Raw genomic sequence first — 25,000 nt, 5'->3', positions numbered from 1 at the left:
TCAGGGGCGGAGTTTACGTCAAATAACAAAGACGACAAAGAAAAAAGGAGAAAAACGACATGAAGAACGAGAAACAGAAGAATGAAACTAAACTGAGACTGAAGACTGATTCAGGAGGAGGCGTCCTCAGGGGGGAGGCGTCCTCCGGGGGGGGCGTCCTCCGGGGGGAGGCGTCCCCGGGGGGAGGTGTCCTCCGGGGGGGGGCGTCCTCTGGGGGGGGGCGTCCTCCGGGGGGGGCGTCCTCCGGGGGGAGGCGTCCCCGGGGGAGGTGTCCTCCGGGGGGGGCGTCCTCTGGGGGGGGCGTCCCCGGGGGGAGGCGTCCTCCGGGGGGGGGCGTCCCCTGGGGGAGGTGTCCTCCGGGGGGGAGGCGTCCTCCGGGGGGAGGCGTCCCCTGGGGGAGGTGTCCTCCGGGGGGGGGCGTCCTCTGGGGGGAGGCGTCCCCGGGGGAGGCGTCCTCCCGGGGGGGGCGTCCTCCGGGGGGAGGCGTCCCCGGGGGAGGTGTCCTCCGGGGGGGGGGCGTCCTCTGGGGGGGGCGTCCTCTGTCTTTGAGACTCGTGGGCGTCCAGTTTGGACTCAGAGTTTTCAGACTCTTGTGTATTTTGTTCTTTCTTGTTTTGTTTATATTGTATAAAATTTATTAAAACTCACTTTTTTAATGAACTGATGTGATTTTTGTTTGTAAAGAAAAGAAACTTAGAACCTCTCACATCCCCTCATCCCCTCATCCCCCCGTCCCCCTCGTCAGAGACAGAGAGGAGGAGGAGGAGGAGGAGGAGGTGAAGAAAACACAAACTAAAAACTTTTGTGTAAAAAGTTTATTTCTGTACAAATTCACATTTTACAATCAGAACTAAACCAGGTCTGGTCCGGGTCTGGTCCGGGTCTGGTCCGGGTCTGGTCCGGGTCGGGTCAGGAGGCTGTGATAGTCTCGGTGCTTCTGGTTCCTCGTCAGGGGGGTTTGTGTCTGAACGTCTCTGAGAAAAACTCTGGACCTGGATCCTCCAAAGACCAACGAGACCCACCAGCCCTGAGAGCCACAGCACAGAACCTGAGAGCAGAGGAACCGGGTCAGGACCGGGTCTGGACCGGGACTGGACCGGGTCAGGACCGGGACTGGACCGGGTCAGGACCGGGTCTGGGTGTGGTACCTGTGTGATGTAGAGGGCGGCTCCGGTCGGTCCCTGGGGTCCAGACGGCGACAGGAGCCGGAGCGACGCTACGAGAACCGCTGAAGAAGAAGAAGAGACGGATCAGAGACCGAATGTCTCCCCCTACCCCCGCCCCTCCACCCCCGCCCCCCTAACCCCGCCCCCTCCACCCCCCGCCCCCTCCACCCCCGCCCCCTTGTCACATGACCCACCTGGGCTCCAGCAGCAGAAGAAGACGAGCGGGTACAGCACCGTCCTTCGGTCCATGTCCCGGAGCAGCGCCCTCTGCTGGACACTCACGAACCCTCCACACGACACGAGCCGACGCAGCAAAGCGCGGGATCGAACCAGCAACCCCTGACACACACCGGCACGTCAGACCGTAGGTCTGCACCAGGTCTGGGTTGGACCTGGATCAGTCCTGGTCTGGACCCGGTCTAGTCCTGGTCTAGTCCTGGTCTAGTCCTGGTCTAGTCCTGGTCTTTACCGTGATCCCGGCGAGCGTGAGCAGGAAGCTGCAGAGGAGGGCGGAGCTACAGTAGGCCTGGAGCAGACGACAGGCTCTGATTGGCTGTTGGTGCTGTGATGTCACAAACAGGGCACCGGCGTCCAGGAGCAAACACCTGCCACACGAGACAAACCTGATCTGAGCGCGCTCAGAAACAGCACCTGTCACACCTGCCACACCTGTGTCACCTGTCACACCTGTGTCACCTGCCACACCTGTCACCTGCCACACCTGTCTCACCTGCCACACCTGTCACCTGCCACACCTGTCTCACCTGTCACACCTGTCTCACCTGCCACACCTGTCACACCTGTTTCACCTGTCACACTTGTCTCACCTGCCACACCTGTCTCACCTGTCACACCTGTCACACCTGCCACACCTGTCTCACCTGCCACACCTGTGTCACCTCACCTGTGTCACCTGCACACCTGTCTCACCTGCCACACCTGTCACCTGTCACACCTGTGTCACCTGCCACACCTGTCACCTGCCACACCTGTCTCACCTGCCACACCTGTGTCACCTGTCACACCTGTCACACCTGTCTCACCTGCCACACCTGTCACACCTGTCACACCTGTGTCACCTGCCCACACCTGTCACACCTGTCTCACCTGTGTCACCTGCCACACCTGTCTCACCTGTCACACCTGTCACACCTGTCTCACCTGTCTGGCCCACACCTGTCACACCTGTCACACCTGTGTCACCTGCCACACCTGTCACCTGCCACACCTGTCTCACCTGCCACACCTGTCTCACCTGCCACACCTGTGTCACCTGTCACACCTGTGTCACCTGTCACACCTGTGTCACCTGTCACACCTGTGTCACCTGTCACACCTGTGTCACCTGTCACACCTGTCACACCTGTCTCACCTGCTGCACCTGTCACACCTGTCACACCTGTGTCACCTGTCACACCTGTCACACCTGTCGCACCTGTGTCACCTGCCACACCTGTCTCACCTGTCACACCTGTCACACCTGTCTCACCTGCCACACCTGTCACACCTGTCACACCTGTGTCACCTGTCACACCTGTGTCACCTGCCACACCTGTCACCTGCCACACCTGTCTCACCTGCCACACCTGTGTCACCTGTCACACCTGTGTCACCTGCCACACCTGTCACCTGCCACACCTGTGTCACCTGCCACACCTGTCTCACCTGTCACACCTGTCTCACCTGCCACACCTGTCACACCTGTTTCACCTGTCACACTTGTCTCACCTGCCACACCTGTCTCACCTGTCACACCTGCCACACCTGCCACACCTGTCTCACCTGTCACACCTGTCACACCTGTCTCTCCTGTCACACCTGCCTCACCTGTCAGGGGCGGTGGTGTTGGTCTGACAGGTGCTGTGCTCTGATTGGACGAACAGTGGAGTCGTCAGGAGAACAGGAACCAGACTGAAAAAGAACAAAAGAGAAAAGAAACAAAACAAGACTTAAACGACTGAGGAGAAACGACTGAGGAGAAACGACTGAGGAGAAACGACTGAGGAGAAACTGAGGAGGAACGACTGAGGAGAAACGACTGAGGAGAAACGACTGAGGAGAAACGTCTGAGGAGAAACGTCTGGGGAGAAACGTCTGAGGAGGAAACGACTGAGGAGAAACGACTGAGGAGAAACGACTGAGGAGGAACGACTGAGGAGGAACGACTGAGGAGAAACGACTGAGGAGAAACGACTGAGGAGAAACGACTGAGGAGGAACGACTGAGGAGAAACGACTGAGGAGAAACGACTGAGGAGAAACGTCTGAGGAGAAACGTCTGAGGAGAAACGTCTGAGGAGAAACGACTGAGGAGAAACGACTGAGGAGAAACGTCTGAGGAGAAACGACTGAGGAGAAACGTCTGAGGAGGAACGACTGAGGAGAAACGACTGAGGAGAAACGTCTGAGGAGAAACGTCTGAGGAGAAACGTCTGTTAAAGAGACTGACCCACAGAGCAGAACCTCCTTCTTCCGTCTGGAGTCGACTCTGCTGGAAACCTGCAAGAACAAAACACATGAACCGAGGGAACTAAAGCAGCAGGTGCAGGTGGCAGGTGCAGTGGCAGGTGCAGTGGCAGGTGCAGTGGCAGGTGCAGTGGCAGGTGCAGTGGCAGGTGCAGTGGCAGGTGCAGTGGCAGGTGCAGTGGCAGGTGCGGTGGCAGGTGCAGTGGCAGGTGCAGTGGCAGGTGTAGTGTCAGGTTGCAGTGGCAGGTGCAGTGCAGTGGCAGGTGTAGTGGCAGGTGCAGTGGCAGGTGCAGTGGCAGGTGCAGTGGCAGGTGCAGTGGCAGGTGCGGTGGCAGGTGCAGGTGGTGGCAGGTGTGGCAGGTGTAGTGGCAGGTGGCAGTGGCAGGTGCGGTGGCAGGTGCGGTGGCAGGTGCAGTGGCAGGTGCAGTGGCAGGTGCGGTGGCAGGTGCGGTGGCAGGTGCGTGTGTTACCTGTCCCTGGGCTCCGCTGAGGCGGCAGGTGAACTGGGCTCTGATGGAAACAAACTGAGTCCAGACGAAATTCAGAGAAAAAAAGAAACAACTGAAAAAGAAAATCTGAAACAGAAAACAGAAACTGAACCAGGACTAAACCAGGACTAGACCAGGACTAGACCAGGACTAAACCAGGACTAGACCAGGACTAAACCAGGACTAGACCAGGACTAGACCAGGACTAGACCAGGACTAGACCAGGACTAAACCAGGACTAAAACCAGGACTAAACCAGGACTACACCAGACTAAACCAGGACTAAACCAGGACTAGAGCAGGACTAGACCTAGACCAGGACTAGGACCAGGACTAAACCAGGACTAAACCAGGACTAGACCAGGACTAGACCAGGACTAGACCAGGACTAAACCAGGACTAAACCAGGACCAGGACTAGACCAGGACTAAACCAGGACTAAAACCAGGACTAACCAGGACTAAACCAGGACTAGACCAGGACGAGACCAGGACTAAAAGACCAGGACTAACCAGGACTAACCAGGACTAGACCAGGACTAGGACCAGACCAGGACTAGACCAGGACTAGACCAGGACTAAACCAGGACTAGACCAGGACTAAACCAGGACTAAACCAGGACTAAACCAGGACTAACCAGGACTAAACCAGGACCAGGAGACCAGGACTAAACCAGGACTAAGACCAGGACTAGACCAGGACTAGACCAGGACTCAGGACTAGGACCAGACCAGGACTAAACCAGGACTAAACCAGGACTAGGACCAGGACCAGGACTAAACCAGGACTAAACCAGGACTGAACCAGGACTAGACCAGGACTAAACCAGGACTAAACCAGGACCAGGACTAACCAGGACTAAACCAGGACTAGACCAGGACCAGGACTAAACCAGGACTAAACCAGGACTAAACCAGGACTAAACCAGGACTAAGACCAGGACTAAACCAGGACTAAACCAGGACTAGACCAGAAACCAGGACTAGACCAGGACTAGACCAGGACTAAACCAGGACTAGACCAGGACTAGACCAGGACTAAACCAGGACTAGACCAGGACTGAACCAGGACTAGACCAGGACTAAACCAGGACTAAACCAGGACTAGACCAGGACTAGACCGGGACTAAACCAGGTCTGGATCTTGTTTTTGAGTTAAACGCTTCGTTGGACCAAAACAAAAGAACCGGGTCAAACTGTCAACACTGATTTAAAACAACCCAGACCTGACCCACATCCAAGACCTGGTTCAGACCTGGTTTAGACCTGGTTTAGACCTGGTTTAGACCTGCTTTATTCCTGGTTTAGACCTGGTTTAGTCCTGGTTTAGACCTGGTTTAGTCCTGGTTTAGACCTGGTTTAGACCTGGTTTAGACCTGGTTTAGTCCTGGTTTAGACCTGGTTTAGTCCTGGTTTAGACCTGGTTTAGTCCTGGTTTAGTCCTGGTTTAGTCCTGGTTTAGACCTGGTTTAGACCTGGTTTAGTCCTGGTTTAGACCTGGTTTAGACCTGGTTTGGTCCTGGTTTAGACCTGCTTTAGTCCTGGTTTAGTCCTGGTTTGGTCCTGGTTTAGTCCTGGTTTAGACCTGGTTTAGACCTGGTTTGGTCCTGGTTTAGACCTGCTTTAGTCCTGGTTTAGTCCTGGTTTGGTCCTGGTTTAGACCTGGTTTAGACCTGGTTTAGACCTGGTTTAGTCCTGGTTTGGTCCTGGTTTGGTCCTGGTTTGGTCCTGGTTTAGACCTGGTTTAGACCTGGTTTAGATCTGGTTTAGTCCTGGTTTAGACCTGGTTTAGACCTGGTTTAGACCTGCTTTAGTCCAGGTTTAGTCCTGGTTTGGTCCTGGTTTGGTCCTGGTTTAGACCTGGTTTAGACCTGGTTTAGTCCTGGTTTGGTCCTGGTTTGGTCCTGGTTTAGACCTGGTTTGGTCCTGGTTTGGTCCTGGTTTAGACCTGGTTTGGTCCTGGTTTGGTCCTGGTTTGGTCCTGGTTTGGTCCTGGTTTAGACCTGGTTTAGACCTGGTTTAGACCTGGTTTAGACCTGCTTTAGTCCTGGTTTAGTCCTGGTTTAGTCCTGGTTTAGTCCTGGTTTGGTCCTGGTTTAGACCTGGTTTGGTCCTGGTTTGGTCCTGGTTTAGACCTGGTTTAGTCCTGGTTTAGACCTGGTTTTGGTTTGGTCCTGGTTTGGTCCTGGTTTGGTCTCTTGTGGTGGAACCTGAAGCAGAAGTGAGTTTTATTTTGAAAAACCCGACTTCCTGTTTAGTGTCGGTTTGAAAAATGATGTGAAACTTCAAAACCTCGGGGAGATTTTTATAGACGAAAATTTCCAAAAATAAAACAGCAGAATTTAAAAATGTGAAACTGGTGCTTCCCCCAAAGGCACAAAGAGTCTGGAGTTTAGAGTGAAACACGCTCCTGCTTCAGGTCCCTCAGGTCCTTCAGGTCACCACAGGGTTTCTGAACCGTCCGTGTTGTGCTGAATATCTCAAATCTACGGAAGCCAAGAGGGTCACAACAAATACAAAAGCCACAACACATTAAAAAGCCACAACAGAAGTGAGGGCAGGACTCTATTTTCCGACGGACCGATCGAGCAGCAAGTGAAGAAGAAGAACTACAACGTGAAACGAATAACGATAAAACAATAAATTACTTTTACTTATGTTTCCAACTTCTCCGTTCCTTTACTTTTCACGTTATAGTTCTTCTTCTTCACTTGACGCTCGATCGGTCCGTCGGAAAATAGAGTCCTGCCCTCACTTCTGTTGTGGCTTTTTAATGTGTTGTGGCTTTTGTATTTGTTGCGGCGTCTGTGTTTGTTGTGACCCTCACGGCTTCTGTAGAATCAGATTAAAAAGTTGTTATTATATAATGTATAATCTGAATCACTGACGTTCTTTCACTAAATAAACACAGAAACATTTACCGTAAATTCCAGACTATAAACCTTTTTCTCACTCTGAATCCTGCGGCGAAACTACAGACTCTTTGTTTGGCGCATCGTCCGTTTATATTTACGGTTTATGTTTGAACTAATCAACAACCGACAACACCTGAGTTTTCCTGGTTTCCTCAGTGACGCAAAACAAAACAACATTACCCAGAATTCACCTGTTCAAGGGGGCGGAGCCACGAGCAGCCGTCAAACACGACGGACGCCACGAGCCACAAGAGCGACACAAGAAGAAGAGAAGCACAGAGCCACAGCACCGGAACCGACTGAGGACAGAGACCAGGACAGACCGGGTTTAGACCGGGTTTAGACCTGGTTCAGTCCGGGTTTAGTCCTGGTTTAGTCCTGGTTTAGTCCTGGTTCAGTCCTGGTTTAGTCCTGGTTCAGTCTGAGTTTAGTCCTGGTTCAGTCCTGGTTTAGTCCTGGTTCAGTCTGAGTTTAGTCCTGGTTCAGTCCTGGTTCAGTCCGGGTTTAGTCCTGGTTTAGTCCTGGTTTAGTTCGGGTTTAGTCCAGGTTTAGTCCTGGTTCAGTCCTGGTTCAGTCTGAGTTTAGTCCTGGTTTAGTCCTGGTTTAGTTCAGGTTTAGTCCTGGTTTAGTCCTGGTTCAGTCCGGGTTTAGTCCTGGTTTAGTCCTGGTTTAGTTCAGGTTTAGTTCAGGTTTAGTCCTGGTTCAGTCCTGGTTCAGTCCGGGTTTAGTCCTGGTTTAGTCCTGGTTCAGTCCGGGTTTAGTCCTGGTTTAGTCCTGGTTTAGTTCAGGTTTAGTTCAGGTTTAGTCCTGGTTCAGTCCGGGTTTAGTCCTGGTTTAGTCCGGGTTTAGTCCTGGTTTAGTCCTGGTTCAGTCCGGGTTTAGTCCGGGTTTAGTCCTGGTTTAGTTCTGGTTTAGTTCAGGTTTAGTTCAGGTTTAGTTCAGGTTTAGTCCTGGTTTAGTCCTGGTTTAGTCCTGGTTTAGTCCTGGTTTAGTCCTGGTTAGTCCTGGTTTAGTCCTGGTTTAGTCCTGGTTTAGTCCTGGTTCAGACCTCAGTCCGGAGTCTCTGGGACGTCACACAGACGATGATGGAGCTCGACCCAAAAACACTGCAACAAACAAACAGTCGACATCAGACCAGGACCGGGACCAGATCTGAGCCTGGTCCTGGTCTGGTCCTGGTCTGGTCCTGGTCTGGTCCTGGTCTGGTCCTGGTCTGGTCCTGGTCTAAAGTCGACCACAGTTTTATTTTTACATCATCAGTTTGTTAAAGATGAAAAGTTCTGACCTGAGACACGACGCAGTGAACTGGGTCCATCTCAGCGCCACAGAAACCTACAACAAAACCAAGACTGAGACCTGATCTAGTCCTGGTCCTGATCATGGTCCTGGTCCTGATCCTAGTCCTGGTCCTGATCATGGTCCTGGTCCTGATCCTAGTCCTGGTCCTGATCACGGTCCTGGTCCTGATCCTAGTCCTGGTCCTGATCATGGTCCTGGTCCTGATCCTAGTCCTGGTCTAAACATGAAGACCATCAGATCTCATCTGTACCAGACTGACCAGACCAGGACCAAACACATCAGGTCCTGGTTCAGTCCTGGTTCAGTCCTGGTTCAGTCCTGGTACCAGACCAGGTCTAAACACATCGGGGTTGAGCTGAGACCAGAGACGAGGACAAGACGAGGAGGAGAAAAGGAGAAAGTAAATGATGAAGTGAAAAAACAAAAAATCCCCCCCAAAAAACAGGTGTTTCCAAAAGTTGTTTTAGAAAGTGAAAAGCTCTGCAGAACTAAACCAGGACTAAACCAGGACTAAACCAGGACTAAACCAGGACTAAACCAGGACTAAACCAGGACTAAACCAGAACTAAACCAGGACTAAACCAGGACTAAACCAGAACTAAACCAGAACTAAACCAGGACTAAACCAGGACTAAAACAAGACTAAACCAGGACTAAACCAGGACTAAACCAAGACTAAACCAGAACTAAACCAGGACTAAACCAGGACTAAACCAGAACTAAACCAGGGACTAAACCAGGACTAAACCAGAACTAAACCAGGACTAAACCAGGAACTAAACCAGGACTAAACCAGAACTAAACCAGGACTAAACCAGAACTAAACCAGGACTAAACCAGACTAACCAGGACTAAACCAGGACTAAACCAGGACTAAACCAGGACTAAACCAGAACTAAACCAGGACTAAACCAGACTAAACCAGGACTAAACCAGGACTAAACCAGAACTAAACCAGGACTAAACCAGGACTAAACCAGGACTAAACCAGAACTAAACCAGGACTAAACCAGAACTAAACCAGAACTAAACCAGGACTAAACCAGAACTAAACCAGGACTAAACCAGGACTAAACCAGAACTAAACCAGGACTAAACCAGAACTAAACCAGGACTAAACCAGGACTAAACCAGGACTAAACCAGGACTAAACCAGGACTAAACCAGGAACTAAACCAGAACTAAACCAGGACTAAACCAGGAACTAAACCAGGACTAAACCAGAACTAAACCAGGAGGACTAAACCAGGACTAAACCAGAACTTAAACCAGGACTAAACCAGAGGACTAAACCAGAACTAAACCAGGACTAAACCAGAACTAAACCAGAACTAAACCAGGAACTAAACCAGAACTAAACCAGGACTAAACCAGGACTCAACCAGAATTAAACTAGGACTTTTTTTTCAGTTTCAGTCTGACACCTGCAGGGTAAATATTTTTACAGACACAGTTTTGTTTTTGCAGTTTCATTTTTTGATCCGGATCCAAACCTCGGACTGAAATAAAAATATATTTGTGTAAAACTCAAACTGACCTGAGTCCAGTCCTGCTCCGCGCTCGAGTTCAGCTTCACTCCGGCCCACATCACGCAAAAAACTAAGAAGAACAAAAAATAAAAACGTTTCCTAAAAATAAAATCCACAAAAACCCGAAGCTCGAGTCCGAGTCTGAAAACCAGGAGCGTTTCCTTTGACTCCGCTTCAGGATTCAGCAAAAAGTTGAACCTTTTTAAACGCGCTTCACTGTGACTGGAGACGCACGCAGGGTCCAGACCACGCCCCCTCTGCAGAGAACCACGCCCCTTCTGCAGAGAACCACGCCCCTTCTGCAGAGAACCACGCCCCCTCTGCAGAGAACCACGCCCCCTCTGCAGAGAACCACGCCCCCTCTGCAGAGAACCACGCCCCTTCTGCAGAGAACCACGCCCCCTGTGCAGAGAACCACGCCCCTTCTGCAGATAACCACGCCCCTTCTATAGATAACCACGCCCCTTCTGCAGATAACCCCGCCCACTGACCTCTCTTACGCTTAAGATTTAGATAAAATGATTGATTCACAAATAATAATAATAATAATAATAATAATAATATCAAAATATAAATTGTAAGATACATTTCAAATAATTACAAAAAAGACACGTGTGAAATAAAACATAATTATATAAATGTAAATGTACAAGTCAAAATAGAAAAAAATATATAAATAATAAAAAATACAAATAAAATTAAAAACAAAAACAAAAATAAAACATTTTCATATAAGAGGCTTCTCTGTGACATAAAGGTGAGATGTACAATTGTAGGGAGTATTATCTGTCCCTATAGTCTGCTGCAGTGGGTCTGTGCACCAGTGTCACCAAGACGCCCAGAACTGCACCTGCGACAGGTAAAACTCACCTGTCATTAAAGAGAGCACCTGTCGTTGGTCGTTTAGAACTGGTCCAGACCTGGTTTAGTCCTGGTTTAGTTCTGGTTTAGTCCTGGTTTAGTCCTGGTTTAGTTCTGGTCTGGTTCTGGTTTAGTTCTGGTCTGGTTCTGGTTCAGTTCTGGTTTAGTCCTGGTCTGGTCCTGGTTTAGTCCTGGTTTAGTCCGGGTTTACTTCTGGTCTGGTTCTGGTTCAGTTCTGGTTCAGTCCTGGTTTAGTCCTGGTTTAGTCCTGGTCTGGTCCTGGTTTAGTCCTGGTCTGGTTCTGGTTCAGTTCTGGTTTAGTTCTGGTTTAGTCCTGGTCTGGTCCTGGTTTAGTCCTGGTCTGGTTCTGGTTCAGTTCTGGTTTAGTCCTGGTCTGCTCCTGGTTTAGTCTGGTTGGTCTGGTTTAGTCCTGGTCTGGTCTGGTTTAGTCTGGTCTGGTCTGGTTTAGTTCTGGTTTAGTCCTGGTTTAGTCGTCCTGGTCCTGGTCCTGGTCTGGTCCTGGTTTTAGTCCTGGTTCTGGTCCTGGTTTGTTTAGTCCTGGTTTAGTCCTGGTTTAGTCCTGGTCTGGTCCTGGTTTAGTCTGGTCTGGTCCTGGTTTAGTTCTGGTTTAGTCTGGTCCTGGTTTAGTCCTGGTTCTGGTCCTGGTTTAGTCCTGGTCTGGTCCTGGTTTAGTCCTGGTCTGGTTCCTGGTTTCTGGTTCTGGTTTAGTCCTGGTCCTGGTCTGGTCTGGTTTAGTCCTGGGTCTGGTCCTGGTTTAGTCCTGGTCTGGTCCTGGTTTAGTCCTGGTCCTGGTCCTGGTCCTGGGTCTGGTTTTAGTCCTGGTCTGGTCTGGTTTCTGTCCTGGTTTAGTCCTGGTTTAGTCCTGGTCTGGTCTGGTCTGGTTTAGTCCTGGTCCTGGTCCTGGTCTGGTCCTGGTTTAGTCCTGTTTAGTCCTGGTCCTGGTTTAGTCTGGTCTGGTCCTGGTTTAGTCCTGGTTTAGTCCTGGTCTGGTCCTGGTTTAGTCCTGGTCTGGTCCTGGTTTAGTCCAGGTTTACTTCTGGTCTGGTTCTGGTTCAGTTCTGGTTCAGTTCTGGTTTAGTCCTGGTTTAGTCCTGGTCTGGTCCTGGTTTAGTCCTGGTCTGGTCCTGGTTTGGTCCTGGTTTTAGTCCTGGTTTAGTCCTGGTCTGGTCCTGGTTTAGTCCTGGTTTAGTCCTGGTCTGGTTCTGGTTCTGGTGCTCTGTGTCTCCGGGGCTCCAGGGGGCGCTGTTCCGTTTCTCTCGCCGCAGCAGACGCACTTCCGCCCGGGCCCGGAGTCCTTCACCTGACGCTTCAGTGTCGCGCTGCGTTTCTGTTTCTGCGGCTTCGTGCGGAGACATGCGGGAATAAACACGCACACACACGCACACACACGCACACACACGCACGCACACGCACGCGCACGCACGCGCACGCAGCAGCAGAGGACACGTGACCCGGACCCGCGCGTTTGGCTCAGGTAAATGTGCGGTTTGTGAGAGATTAGCACCGGAGCTAAAACCCAAACATCACAGAAACTAAACATGTTCTGATGTTCAGATGTTCAGAGTTTTAAACTGTTTCACTCCGGGTTTGGTGTAAATAAAAATAAAAAACTCTCAGTGAGTTTAATCTGAGACTAAAAACAGAAGAATTAAACAAACACGATTCATGCTCCTCTGTTTAGTCCAGGTTTAGTTCTGGTTTAGTCCTGGTTTAGACCTGGTTTAGTCCTGGTTTAGTCCTGGTTTAGTCCTGGTTTAGACCTGGTTTAGTCCTGGTTTAGTCCTGGTTTAGTCCTGGTTTAGTCCTGGTTTAGTCCTGGTTTAGACCTGGTTTACTTCTGGTTTAGTCCTGGTTTAGTCCTGGTTTAAACCTGGTTTAGACCTGGTTTAGACCTGGTTTAGACCTGGTTTAGTTCTGGTTTAGTTCTGGTTTCTAAAGATCACTTGGTTCATGGATGTTTTTTCCTGCTCTGATTTCTTCAGGTTTGTTCGTCTGTAAATGTTCTAATAAAGTTTTATCCAGAGTTTGAGCTCAAATCAAACTCGACCCAGACTCAAGATTAAACCTGAGAACCAAGAACCTGAGAACCAAGAACCTGAGAACCAAGAACCTGAGGATCAAGAACCTGAGGAATCAAGAACCTGAGGATCAAGAACCTGAGGATCAAGAACCTGAGAACCAAGAACCTGAGAACCAAGAACCTGAGAACCAAGAACCTGAGAACCAAGAACCTGAGAACCAAGAACCTGAGGAGCTGAGCAGAAGGTCGAGTGTCAGGGTCTGACCTTTGTGTTTAAGTCTGGATCTGATCTGTTTCAGGATGATGTCACTGCTGAAGCTGAGGCCTGTGCTGACCTCACTGACCTCTGTGACCTCTGTGACCTCTGTGACCTCTGTGACCTCGCTGCTCTCAGGTCAGTCCTGTCTCTGACCTTTGACCTGACGCTGCAGTTTCTGAAAAAAATCAAATTCACATTAGATTTGGAAAATGTTTTAAATGATGTGAACGTGTCCAGACTCCACGACCCAGACACACGTGTGTGAACGTGTCCAGACTCCACGACCCAGACACACGTGTGTGAACGTGTCCAGACTCCACGACCCAGACACACGTGTGTGAACGTGTCCAGACTCCACGACCCAGACACACGTGTGTGAACGTGTCCAGACTCCACGACCCAGACACACGTGTGTGAACGTGTCCAGACTCCACGACCCAGACACACGTATGTGAACGTGTCCAGACTCCACGACCCAGACACACGTATGTGAACGTGTCCAGACTCCACGACCCAGACACACGTGTGTGAACGTGTCCAGACTCCACGACCCAGACACACGTATGTGAACGTGTCCAGACTCCACGACCCAGACACACGTATGTGAACATGTCCAGACTCCACGACCCAGACACACGTATGTGAACATGTCCAGACTCCACGACCCAGACACACGTATGTGAACATGTCCAGACTCCACGACCCAGACACACGTATGTGAACATGTCCAGACTCCACGACCCAGACACACGTGTGTGAACTTTAAACTCCACCGACTACAGGGAGGGACCTGACACACACACGAGGGCACCTGACACACACGGGGAGGGACCTGACACACACGAGGGCACCTGACACACATGGGGAGGGACCTGACACACACGGGGAGGGACCTGACACACACGAGGAGGGACCTGACACACACGAGGAGGGACCTGACACACACGAGGAGGGACCTGACACACACGAGGAGGGACCTGACACACACGAGGAGGGACCTGACACACACGAGGAGGGACCTGACACACACGAGGAGGGACCTGACACACACGAGGAGGGACCTGACACACACGAGGAGGGACCTGACACATCTTTGTAAACATTACATATTCTTGTGATGCATTTTAAATATTTTTATGATTTTTATTTTTTATTTATTTTAATTTTTTGTGTGAGTTTGTTCTGTTTTTGTCACCGTGACACAAAATCACTTCTTCATTTTTCTAATAAATATTTTATTTGAATTATTTCCAAATCTGATGAACATGTGGCAGATCATTTCTGTAAAAAACTCATGAGTCACACTTGTTACATTCTGTTTTTTAAAATATATTTTCTAGAAACACAATGTTTTTCTTTTTATATTTTGCCTGACCAAAGGTAAATTTAAATGAAACGTTTTGAGTTTCTGTAGGAAAATATCAAATCCAAGAGACTCGAGGACGTCAGACTCAGACTTTCACCAGTTTTTGAGGTTTTATTTTTATGAAAAACCTGAACTTGAAACAGTTAAAAAGTGGTTCTGTGTTTGATTCCAGCTGAATGTTTCCTGTGTGTTTTGTCTCTCAGTTTCCCATCATGCCTCGCTGCCGTCCCTGGCGTCTCGCGCGGCGATGGCGACTCTGAACCAGATGCACCGAGCGGGCAGACCCCAGCGCCCGCCGCCCGCGCCCGGCGCCACCTTCAGCCGCCCGCAGCTCAAAGCCGTCGTGCTCAAAACCATGATCCGAAAACCCAAGAAACCCAACTCTGCCAACAGGAAGTGCGCCCGCGTCCGCCTCTCCAACGGGAAGGAGGCGGTGGCCTTCATCCCCGGGGAGGGACACAACCTGCAGGAGCACAACGTGGTCCTGGTCCAAGGAGGACGGACCCAGGACCTGCCCGGGGTCCGGCTCACTGTGGTCAGGGGCAAGTACGACTGCGCCCACGTCGTCAAGAAGAAGCACTGACACTGGGACGGGTTTGGGACACGGTCTGGACCCGGTTTAGACCCGGTCTGGACCAGTCTGGACCCGGTTTAGACCCGGTCTGGACCCGGTTTAGACCTGGGTTTGGACCCAGTTTGGACCCGGTTTTGGACCTGGTTTGGACCTGGTTTTGGACCTGGGTTGGACCTGGTTTTGGACCTGGGTTGGACCTGGTTTTGGACTTGGTTTGGACCTGGTTTTGGGTCTGCAGACACTGGTGGACTGCGGTGACTCTTCAGTATAAAACTGTAAACGAGCGAAGGTCAGACTCTGACTCTGATCTTCTGTTTTATGTTTTACACGTTTGTGAAATTGTCTGAAATATTCCCCAAATATATTGAAAAAAAAAAACTTGAGTCTTTCTGATTATTTCTCCTGGTCTGGTCCAGACTCTGGTCCAGACTCTGGTCCAGACTCTGGTCCAGACCCTGAGGCGCCTGTGTCCTTTTGTCCTTTTGTCCTTTTGTCCTTTGGTCCTTTTCCTTCCTAAATCATCAGGACTGGTTCATCTGGACCTGGGGCAGTGTCTCCCTCTGGTGGCACAAATGTGTAACAGCAGAACTTGAATAAAAGTTTTCTTTCATGTTTTATTACCTCAGCCAAGGAGGTTATGTTTTTGCCGGCGTTTGTTTGTTTGTTTGTTGTTGTTTGTTTGTTTGTCTGTTTGTTTGTTTGTCTGTTTGTTTGTCTTGTTTGTTTGTTTGTTTGTTTGTTTGTCTGTTTGTTTGTTTGTCTGTTTGTTTGTTTGTTTGTTTGTCTGTTTGTTTGTTTGTCTGTTTGTTTGTTTGTTTGTCTGTTTGTTTGTTTGTCTGTTAGCAACATAACTCAAAAAGTTATGGACCGATTTGGATGAAATTTTCAGGATTTGTTGGAAATGTGAAAAGGAAGAACTGATTTCATTTTGGGGTTGATCCGGAAGAAATCCTGGATTCTGGATCACTTTTAAATTTTAGTTAACATTGTGGTAAATGGGGCCAAAAATTTTGTTTCTCAATATCTCGATTAATTATTGACCAAACCCCATGAAATGTGACTCAGGGATGGACAATGGGATCCTCTTTCATATTCCAAACTCTGATCCAGAAGACGGATTTTATCGCAATGTATATAAAAAATGGGTTTAGTCCTTGGCGGAGGTCTGCGCTCTCTGCTTTTCTAGTTTTTTATTTAGTTGTTTTGTTGTTTTCTTGGACTGATTCTGCACAACAGACGATAAATGTTCTTTTCTAAAACTCCAGACGTCAGTAGAACTTTTACACCAGCAACTTTTTTATCATATTTCACTTCTCAGAGAAACTTTGACTCTGACTTTGTGACATTTAACCTGAGCAGCCGGACTCTGCGTTTGTTTATTTATTTCTTTGTTTATTTATTTATTTATTTGTAAAAGGACGACACAGTTTAATGAACATTTAAAGTGTAAATATGTAAAGATTAAAGCAGCGAAGATCATCTCCATCACCAAGACCCTCCATTTCAACTACAAAGATCTACAAAAGTACAACAACAAACACACAAACACACAAACAAACAAACACACACAACACACAACTATACACTCAAACACACACAACACACACAACACACAACACACATTTACACACACAGGATGTTCCACAGACCTTCAGCGGGAAACGTCCGACTGCTGTGTGAAACATCTTTACACTTCGACTCTCGTGAGTGTTTCTGATCTGTGTGAAAGTCACATCGTCACATCCCTGAACTCTGTGTTTGTGTTTGTCTCGTCTGCAGGAGTCACAACAAACACAAACGACGCAACAAATACAAAAGCCACAACACAAACGTAAAAGCCACAAGCGTCAAGTGAAGAAGAACTACAACATGAAAAGTAAAGGAACGGAGAAGTTGGAAACGTAAGTAAAAGTAATTTATTGTTTTATCGTTATTCGTTTCACGTTGTAGTTCTTCTTCTTCACTTGCTGCTTGATCGGTCCGACGGAAAATAGAGTCCTGCCCTCACTTCTGTTGTGGCTTTTGAATGTGTTGTGGCTTTTGAATGTGTTGTGGCTTTTGTATTTGTTACGGCGTTTGTGTTTGTTGTGACCCTGTCGGCTTCTGTAGACGTCTGGACTCTGTGTTTGTCAGAGCAGTGCCTCCAGTTAGCATCACAACCCTTTAGAATGAAATAAAACAATCCAACGCACAATTACAACTTTTATTTTTCATGACAGATTCACAGAGGAACACTGCTCCCTACAGACCGACAGGTGAACACTGCTCCCTACAGACCGACAGGGGAACACTGCTCCCTACAGACCGACAGGTGAACACTGCTCCCTACAGACCGACAGGTGAACACTGCTCCCTACAGACCACTGAACACTGCTCCTACGACAGGGGAACACTGCTCCCTACAGACCGACAGGGGAACACTGCTCCCTACAGACCGACAGGGGAACACTGCTCCCTACAGACCGACAGGGGAACACTGCTCCCTACAGACTCACAGGGGGAAGAGCAGGAAGCCGCTGAAGGTGCTGTGGTGGTTGGGAGTTGTCCCAGATGTGCGTCTGGTGCCAGAGGGACCATCTTGAGCGTGTCTCCCTTGTCCAGCAGCAGGGCGGCGCCGTTGGAGCCGTGTCGCTCCGCTCGGGACCCGAGCTGCTGTGAGCGGATGAGCTCGTCGGGCGCCGTTCCGGTACAACACGGCCATGGAAACTCGTCCGTTCGCCGCACCGCACACACAACCACGCACGAACCGGGCGCACAACATCACACACCTGACGCACAAACACAACATCACACACTGACGCTCACAACACACAACATCACACACCTGACGCACACACACAACATCACAACTGACACACACACACCTGACGCGCAAACACACAACACACACACACTGACGCACAAAACACACATACACACCTGACCAACAAACAAACATCACACACGCCTGACGCACACACACACACACACCTGGACAACATCACACACCTGACGCACAACATCACACACCTGACGCACAAACACACAACATCACACACCTGACGCACAACATCACACACCTGACGCACAAACACACAACATCACACACCTGACGCACACCTGACACCACACACAACATCACACACCTGACGCACTGACACAACATCACACACCTCACCTGACGACACAAACAACACACAACATCACACACACCTGTACACAACATCAACACTGACACACACACACACACCTGACGATCACAAACACACACACGCACCTGGATCACACACCTGACACACACACCACACAACATCACACAACCTGTGACGTCACAACACACTGGGGCACACACCTGACGCACAAACACACAACCATCACACAACACTGTCCACAACACACAATCACACACCCATGGACGCACAAAACACACAACTGTCATCACACACCTCATCACGCACACAAACACACAAACAGGGTCACACACCTGAGCACTGGGTGCACACCAGTCAACATGCACTGCACCTGTCTGGTGCACAAGTCACACATGGGGTCATCACTGTCACCTGTCTGCACAAACACAACATCGGGGTGCACACCTGTCCTGCACACAACACCGGTGTCAGGTGTACAAACTGTGGTCAGTTCAGTCTGGGTGCACCTGTCTGTCTGGGTCAGTCAGGGCACCTGTCCAGGGTCAGTTCTGGGCAGGTGCACCTGTCTGGGTCAGGTGTGCATGTGGTCAGGGTGTCTGGTGTCTCTGCACCATGGGTCCTGGTCAGGGTGGGTTGTCCGGGTGGGTCACCCTGTCCACGCACACAAAGGGTCACTGGGAATCTGTGTCATGCACCTGTTTCTGTTTTCCTAGGAGTGGGGGAAGGCGATTTGGTTGAGACTGGTTTCATCAGTCCCTTTTTCCTGAAGCCCAGTCCTGGTTCGGTCTGGTTTCAGGAGGTTAGTCCTGGTTTAGTCCTGGTTTAGTCCTGGTTCAGTCCTGGTTTGTCCTGGTTTAGTCCCTGGTTAGTCCTGGTTTCAGTCCTGGTTTAGTCCTGGTTTAGTCCTGGTTGGTCCTGGTTTCAGTCCTGGTTAGTCCTGGTTTAGTCCTGGTTTCATCCTGGTTTAGTCCTGGTTTCAGTCCTGGTTTCGGTCCTGGTTGAGTCCTGGTTTAGTCCTGGTTTAGTCCTGGTTTAGTCCTGGTTTAGTCCTGGTTTAGTCCTGGTTTAGTCCTGGTTCAGACCTGTTACGTCCTTCAGGGTTTGTTCTGTGGCGTTGAGTCTCTGTTGAAGCTCTGAAACACAAACAGTGTCAGAGGTTTATGTCCTTCAGACGTGTGCGCAGATGTTTGGACGTCACATTAGATCAGTGTTTCTCAGACTATGTGCTGTGTGGAAATGATGGAGTTTACATCTAGACCTGGAGCAGGTCTGCTTTAGACCTGCTTTAGACCTGCTTTAGACCTGCTTTATTCTCAGATTAGACCAGGACTAGTCCTGTTATAGACCTGGTTTAGATCTGGTGGTGGGACAGATGTTGTGGGTCTTACCCTGGTTCTCCTGCTGGAGCACAGAGAGTGAAGCCTGCAGCTCCTTCAGCTCAGAGTCCAGGTCTGTCTGTGGAGGCTCATCCACCCTGTCAACAACAACAACGACAAGAGAGTTTAAATCAGAGCTGTTCTCCAAACTGTTCTTCTCAAATGTTTCTCCAGGTTCTGGTCCTTTCTTCTCTGACTCTGAAATGTGTGAAGAATCCCTCAGTCGTTCAGGTAGAATCATGTCGAGAAGAAAATTCAGTTTGTCGACTGGACAAAAGTGAGTTTGGTTGAAGACGTTGCTCAGTTCGTCCAAGCTGCTTCCTCAGTTCTGTCAGACTCTGGTGACTCTTCCTTCTATCTGCAGGAGGAGCTAACTACACTGAAACTCCTCTGGAACTAACACACACTTTAGGTGTGGAAGCTCCATTATGGACATGAACTGTTCTGTTCATTAGACCCACACCCTGTACAGGTCAACAGACCCAACTAACAAACACAAACTGTAAACAAGTGTGTGTTAGTTCCAGAGGAGTTTCAGTGTAGTTAGCTCCTCCTGCAGATAGAAGGAAGAGTCACCAGAGTCTGACAGAACTGAAGAAGCAGCTTGGACGAACTGAGCAACGTCTTCAACCAAACTCACTTTTGTCCAGTCGACAAACTGAATTTTCTCCTCGACAAAGACTGAAGTTTATTTGGACTGATTCAGGTTTGAAGAAACTTTAATCTTTTATTTTCAAGTCACAATTTTATTGCTCTTCTCCTGTTTACGCTACACACGCGCCCACCGGGACACGCCCACCGGGACACGCCCACCGGGACACGCCCACCGGGACACGCCCACTTGGACGCTCGTCCTTCTCCAGTCTGATGTTCTTCATGTGTGATACTCGTAGCATTGTTCAGCGTCGTGTTGTTTTGGATCAAATGTAAAAAAAACTCTGCTCTAGTGCAGCAGGAGGAGAGACCACAGCCTGGTCTAGTCCTGGTTTAGTCCTGGTCTAGTCCAGGTCTAGTCCTGGTTTAGTCCTGGTTTAGTCCTGGTCTAGTCCTGGTTTAGTCCTGGTCTAGTCCTGGTTTAGTCCTGGTCTAGTCCAGGTCTAGTCCTGTTTTTTTGTCATGACGTTTACATCCATATCAGCTCCATTTGACACCACAGTTTTGTAACACTGCTCCCTACAAACCGACAGAGGAACACTGCTCCCTACAGACCGACAGGTGAACACTGCTCCCTACAGACCGACAGGGGAACACTGCTCCCTACAGACCGACAGGTGAACACTGCTCCCTACAGACTCACAGGGGGAAGAGCAGGAAGCCGCTGAAGGTGCTGTGGTGGTTGGAGTTGTCCCAGATGTGCGTCTGGTGCCAGAGGACCATCTTGAGCGTGTCTCCCTTGTCCAGCAGCAGGGCGGCGCCGTTGGAGGCCGTGTCGCTGCCGGGACCCGACGGCTGCTCGTGAGCGATGAGCTCGATCCGGGCGCCGTTCCGGTACAACACGGCGCTCATGGGAAACTCTGTGGGAGCGTTCGCCGTGAAGCGCACGTAGTACACACCACGAACCGGCGCCGTGAACACACCTGACGCACAAACACACAACATCACACACCTGACGCACAAACACACAACATCACACACCTGACGCACAAACACACAACATCACACACCTGACGCACAAACACACAACATCACACACCTGACGCACAAACACACAACATCACACACCTGACGACAACACACCACACACCTGACACACACAACACAAACACACAACATCACACACCTGACGCACAAACACACAACATCACACACCTGACGCACAAACACACAACATCACACACCTGACGCACAAACACACAACATCACACACCTGACGCACACACACACAACATCACACACCTGACGCACAAACACACAACATCACACACCTGACGCACAAACACACAACATCACACACCTGACGACACAACAACATCACACACCTGACGCACAAACACACAACACACACACCTGACGCACAAACACACAACATCACACACCTGACGCACAAACACACAACACAACAACATCACACACCTGACACACAACACACAACGACACACCACAACATCACACACCTGACGCACAACATCACACACCTGACACACAAACACACAACATCACACACCTGACGCACACAACACACACACCTGCACACAACATCACACACCTGACACACACAACACACACACATCACACACCTGACGCACACACACACACAACATCACACACCTGACGCACAACACACACAACATCAAACACACACACCTGACGCACAAACACACAACAACATCACACACCTGACGCACAACACACACATCACACACAACATCACACACCTGATGCACAACATCACACACCTGACGCACAAACACACAACATCACACACCTGACGCACAAACACACAACATCACACACCTGACGCACAAACACACAAACACACAACATCACACACCTGACGCACAAACACACAACATCACACACCTGACGCACAAACACACAACATCACACACCTGACGCACACATCACACACCTCATCACACACCTGACACACAAACACACAACATCACACACCTGACGCACAACATCACACACCTGACACACACATCACACACCTGACGCACACAACACACACACAACATCACACACCTGACGCACAAACGCACAACATCACACACCTGACGCACAAACACACAACATCACACACCTGACGCACAAACACACAACATCACACAACTCACACAACAACAACACACACAACATCACACACCTGACGCACAACCACAAACACAACAAATCATCCACACCTGACGCACACAAACACACACAACATCACACACCTGACGACACAACAACACAACATCACACACCTGACGCACAAACACACAACATCACACACCTGACGACACAACATCACACACCTGACGCACAAACACACAACATCACACACCTGACGCACAAACACACAACATCACACACCTGACACACAAACGCACAACATCACACACCTGACGCACAAACACACAACATCACACACCTGACGCACAACATCACACATCTGACACACACATCACACACCTGACACACAAACACACAACATCACACACCTGACGCACAAACGCACAACATCACACACCTGACACAAACACACAACATCACACACCTGACGCACAACATCACACACTGACACACAACATCACACACCTGACACACAAACACACAACATCACACACCTGACACACAAACACACAACATCACACACCTGACGCACAAACACACAACATCACACACCTGACGCACAAACACACAACATCACACACCTGACGCACAACATCACACACTGAACACACAACATCACACACCTGACGCACAAACACACAACATCACACACCCATAATCAACACAACCACAACACAACAACACAAACACACAACACAACACACCTACGCACAACATCACACACCTGACGCACAAACACACAACATCCACACCTGACCACAACACACACACAACATCACACACCTGACGCACACATCACACACCTGAACGCACAAACACACCCACACCCTGACACACAACATCACACACCCTGACGCAAAAACACACAAACACACCGGAAGCACAAACGCACAACACAACAAACATCACACACCTGACACACAAAACACAACACAACACCGACACACCACCTGATGCACACACACACACAACACAACACACAAACATCACAACACCTGACACACACTCACACACACTACCTGACGCAACACACAAACACACAACATCACACACCTCACACCACCTGACGCACAAACACACAACATCACACACTGACGCACAAAACACACCAACATCACACACCTGACGCACAACACACACAAACACACACATCGCACGCACAAACACACACACACACACACCTGACACACACTGACGCACACACATCACACACCTGAACACACACACAACACACATACACACACTGACGACACACAAAACACACAACATCACATCACACCTGACGCACTGACGCACACATCACGCAACACACACAACACACAACACACACACCAAACGCACAACACACAACACAACATCACACACCTGACGCACAAACACACAACACACACCTGACGCAACAACAACAACATCACACACTGATGCACAAAACACAAACATCACACACCAGCACAACATCACACTGTGTGCACAGTGTGTGTGTGGCAGAGTGGTTAACCTGTGGTCAGTCTGCACCTGTCCGGGGTCAGGGTGCACTGTCGCCCTGGTGCCCTGTCTGGAGTCAGGGTGCACCTGTCCGGGGTCAGGGTGCACCTGTCCGTGGTCAGGGTGCACCTGTCTGGGGGTTGTAGGCGTTGCCGATGTTGGTGAGGACGTCTCTGTAGATCAGATCTTTGTTTCCTGACGTGGTTTTCTGGAGCCCGTTTCCTCCGAGAGACGCAGCGAAGGCCACTTTGGGAACATCTGAAACATGTTTAAGTTTAGATTATTATTATCATTATTATTATTTTATTCTGAACACTTTGGGGAGAGACTCTCACCTCTGAGTCTCTTCAGTTCAGTCTCAGCCGCCTTCAGACGCTCACGTACTGCAAAACACCAGAACGAACACACTGAACAGAACTGACCCAGAACTGACCCAGAACTGAACCAGGACTGAACCAGGACTGACCCAGAACTGAACCAGGACTGACCCAGGACTGACCCAGAACTGAACCAGGACTGAACCAGGACTGACCCAGGACTGGAAAGTATCTTAGCAACCAAAGAGCCAATCAGGAGTGAGGCTGTTGAAGGTCCCGCCCCCTCCTGTCCGTTGCTTTGGCGACGCTGTCAATCAAACCTGTTGTGACTCTGGTGTAAATGAAGCGTCTGATTGGTCTGTTTGGTTCTTAAGGTCCAGATGTGGATTCAGGCGCAGGATCCGGGCTGATCTGGATGATCCCGGAACCACAGACACAAATAGGACAGAATAAGGAGAATAAAGACTCCTCTCTCACCTGCGCGCTCCCCCTGCAGATCCTTCAGGTCACTGCGCAGCTTCTGCAGCAGCTCCAGGGTGTTTGGGCTCTGGGCCGATCCGAACCGGGCCAGTCCCACCAGGGCCAGCAGCACCGGGAGCAGCACCCGCACACACATGACTCCACTGGACCCAAAGGACTCACGACTCAGACCAGGACTCAGACCAGGACTCAGAACAGGACTCAGACCAGGACCCAGGACTCAGGACTCAGGACTCAGAGCAGGAGCCAGAGGAGCGGCTTATATAGTCTGGGGTCTGGGGTCTGGGTCTGGGTCTGGGTCTGGGGTCTGAGGTTTACTCGGGGCCACTGAACCTCCCTCAGTATTGATCCGTGAGCAGACAACTGTGAGCACAAAGACCTTTAACACTCCCTGTTTACCAGAACTCAGATCAGAACCGTTCAGTCCATGAGTCGTTCATCTGTTTTTCAAAATAAAACCAAAAAGAAGAAAAT

The 25,000-nt window shown here is 49.9% G+C and overlaps 2 protein-coding genes across 2 annotated transcripts; one reads left to right on the top strand and one right to left on the bottom strand.

Moving 5' to 3' along the window:
- Positions 1-110: 110 nt before the first annotated feature.
- Positions 111-10,829, bottom strand: tmem116 (transmembrane protein 116). The gene is made up of 13 exons (XM_055163947.1): positions 10,732-10,829; positions 9,870-9,931; positions 8,319-8,365; positions 8,082-8,139; positions 7,225-7,332; positions 4,102-4,206; positions 3,615-3,664; positions 2,994-3,077; positions 1,636-1,771; positions 1,361-1,505; positions 1,149-1,228; positions 884-1,048; positions 111-608 (listed from the first exon to the last, which is right to left on the bottom strand). Exons 1-13 carry the CDS (start codon positions 10,736-10,738, stop codon positions 111-113), a joined length of 1,545 nt encoding a protein of 514 aa, XP_055019922.1. The 5' UTR covers positions 10,739-10,829.
- Positions 10,830-12,049: 1,220 nt separating this feature from the next.
- Positions 12,050-15,438, top strand: mrps12 (mitochondrial ribosomal protein S12). The gene is made up of 3 exons (XM_020934321.2): positions 12,050-12,217; positions 13,063-13,157; positions 14,592-15,438. Exons 2-3 carry the CDS (start codon positions 13,064-13,066, stop codon positions 14,969-14,971), a joined length of 474 nt encoding a protein of 157 aa, XP_020789980.1. The 5' UTR covers positions 12,050-12,217; position 13,063; the 3' UTR covers positions 14,972-15,438.
- Positions 15,439-25,000: the final 9,562 nt, after the last annotated feature.

This window comes from Boleophthalmus pectinirostris, unplaced genomic scaffold (genome assembly GCF_026225935.1).
Source record: "Boleophthalmus pectinirostris isolate CB_2022bp ecotype Guang Dong unplaced genomic scaffold, ASM2622593v1 HiC_scaffold_6, whole genome shotgun sequence".
Classification (NCBI taxonomy): domain Eukaryota; kingdom Metazoa; phylum Chordata; class Actinopteri; order Gobiiformes; family Gobiidae; genus Boleophthalmus; species Boleophthalmus pectinirostris.
The sequence above is the reverse complement of the archived record's forward strand: the minus strand, read 5'-3'. Positions and strand labels throughout refer to the sequence as shown.

Bases quoted from the DNA above. Each gene is read 5' to 3' on its own strand.
- mrps12 (XM_020934321.2), top strand. From the start codon at position 13,064: ATGATGTCACTGCTGAAGCTGAGGCCTGTGCTGACCTCACTGACCTCT. The intron at 13,158-14,591 runs GTCAGTCCTGTC...TTTGTCTCTCAG, and splicing joins TGTGACCTCGCTGCTCTCAG to TTTCCCATCATGCCTCGCTG.
- tmem116 (XM_055163947.1), bottom strand. The intron at 3,078-3,614 runs GTCAGTCTCTTT...GTTCTTTTTCAG, and splicing joins AAGGAGGTTCTGCTCTGTGG to TCTGGTTCCTGTTCTCCTGA. The intron at 1,049-1,148 runs GTACCACACCCA...CTCTGCTCTCAG, and splicing joins CCGCCCTCTACATCACACAG to GTTCTGTGCTGTGGCTCTCA.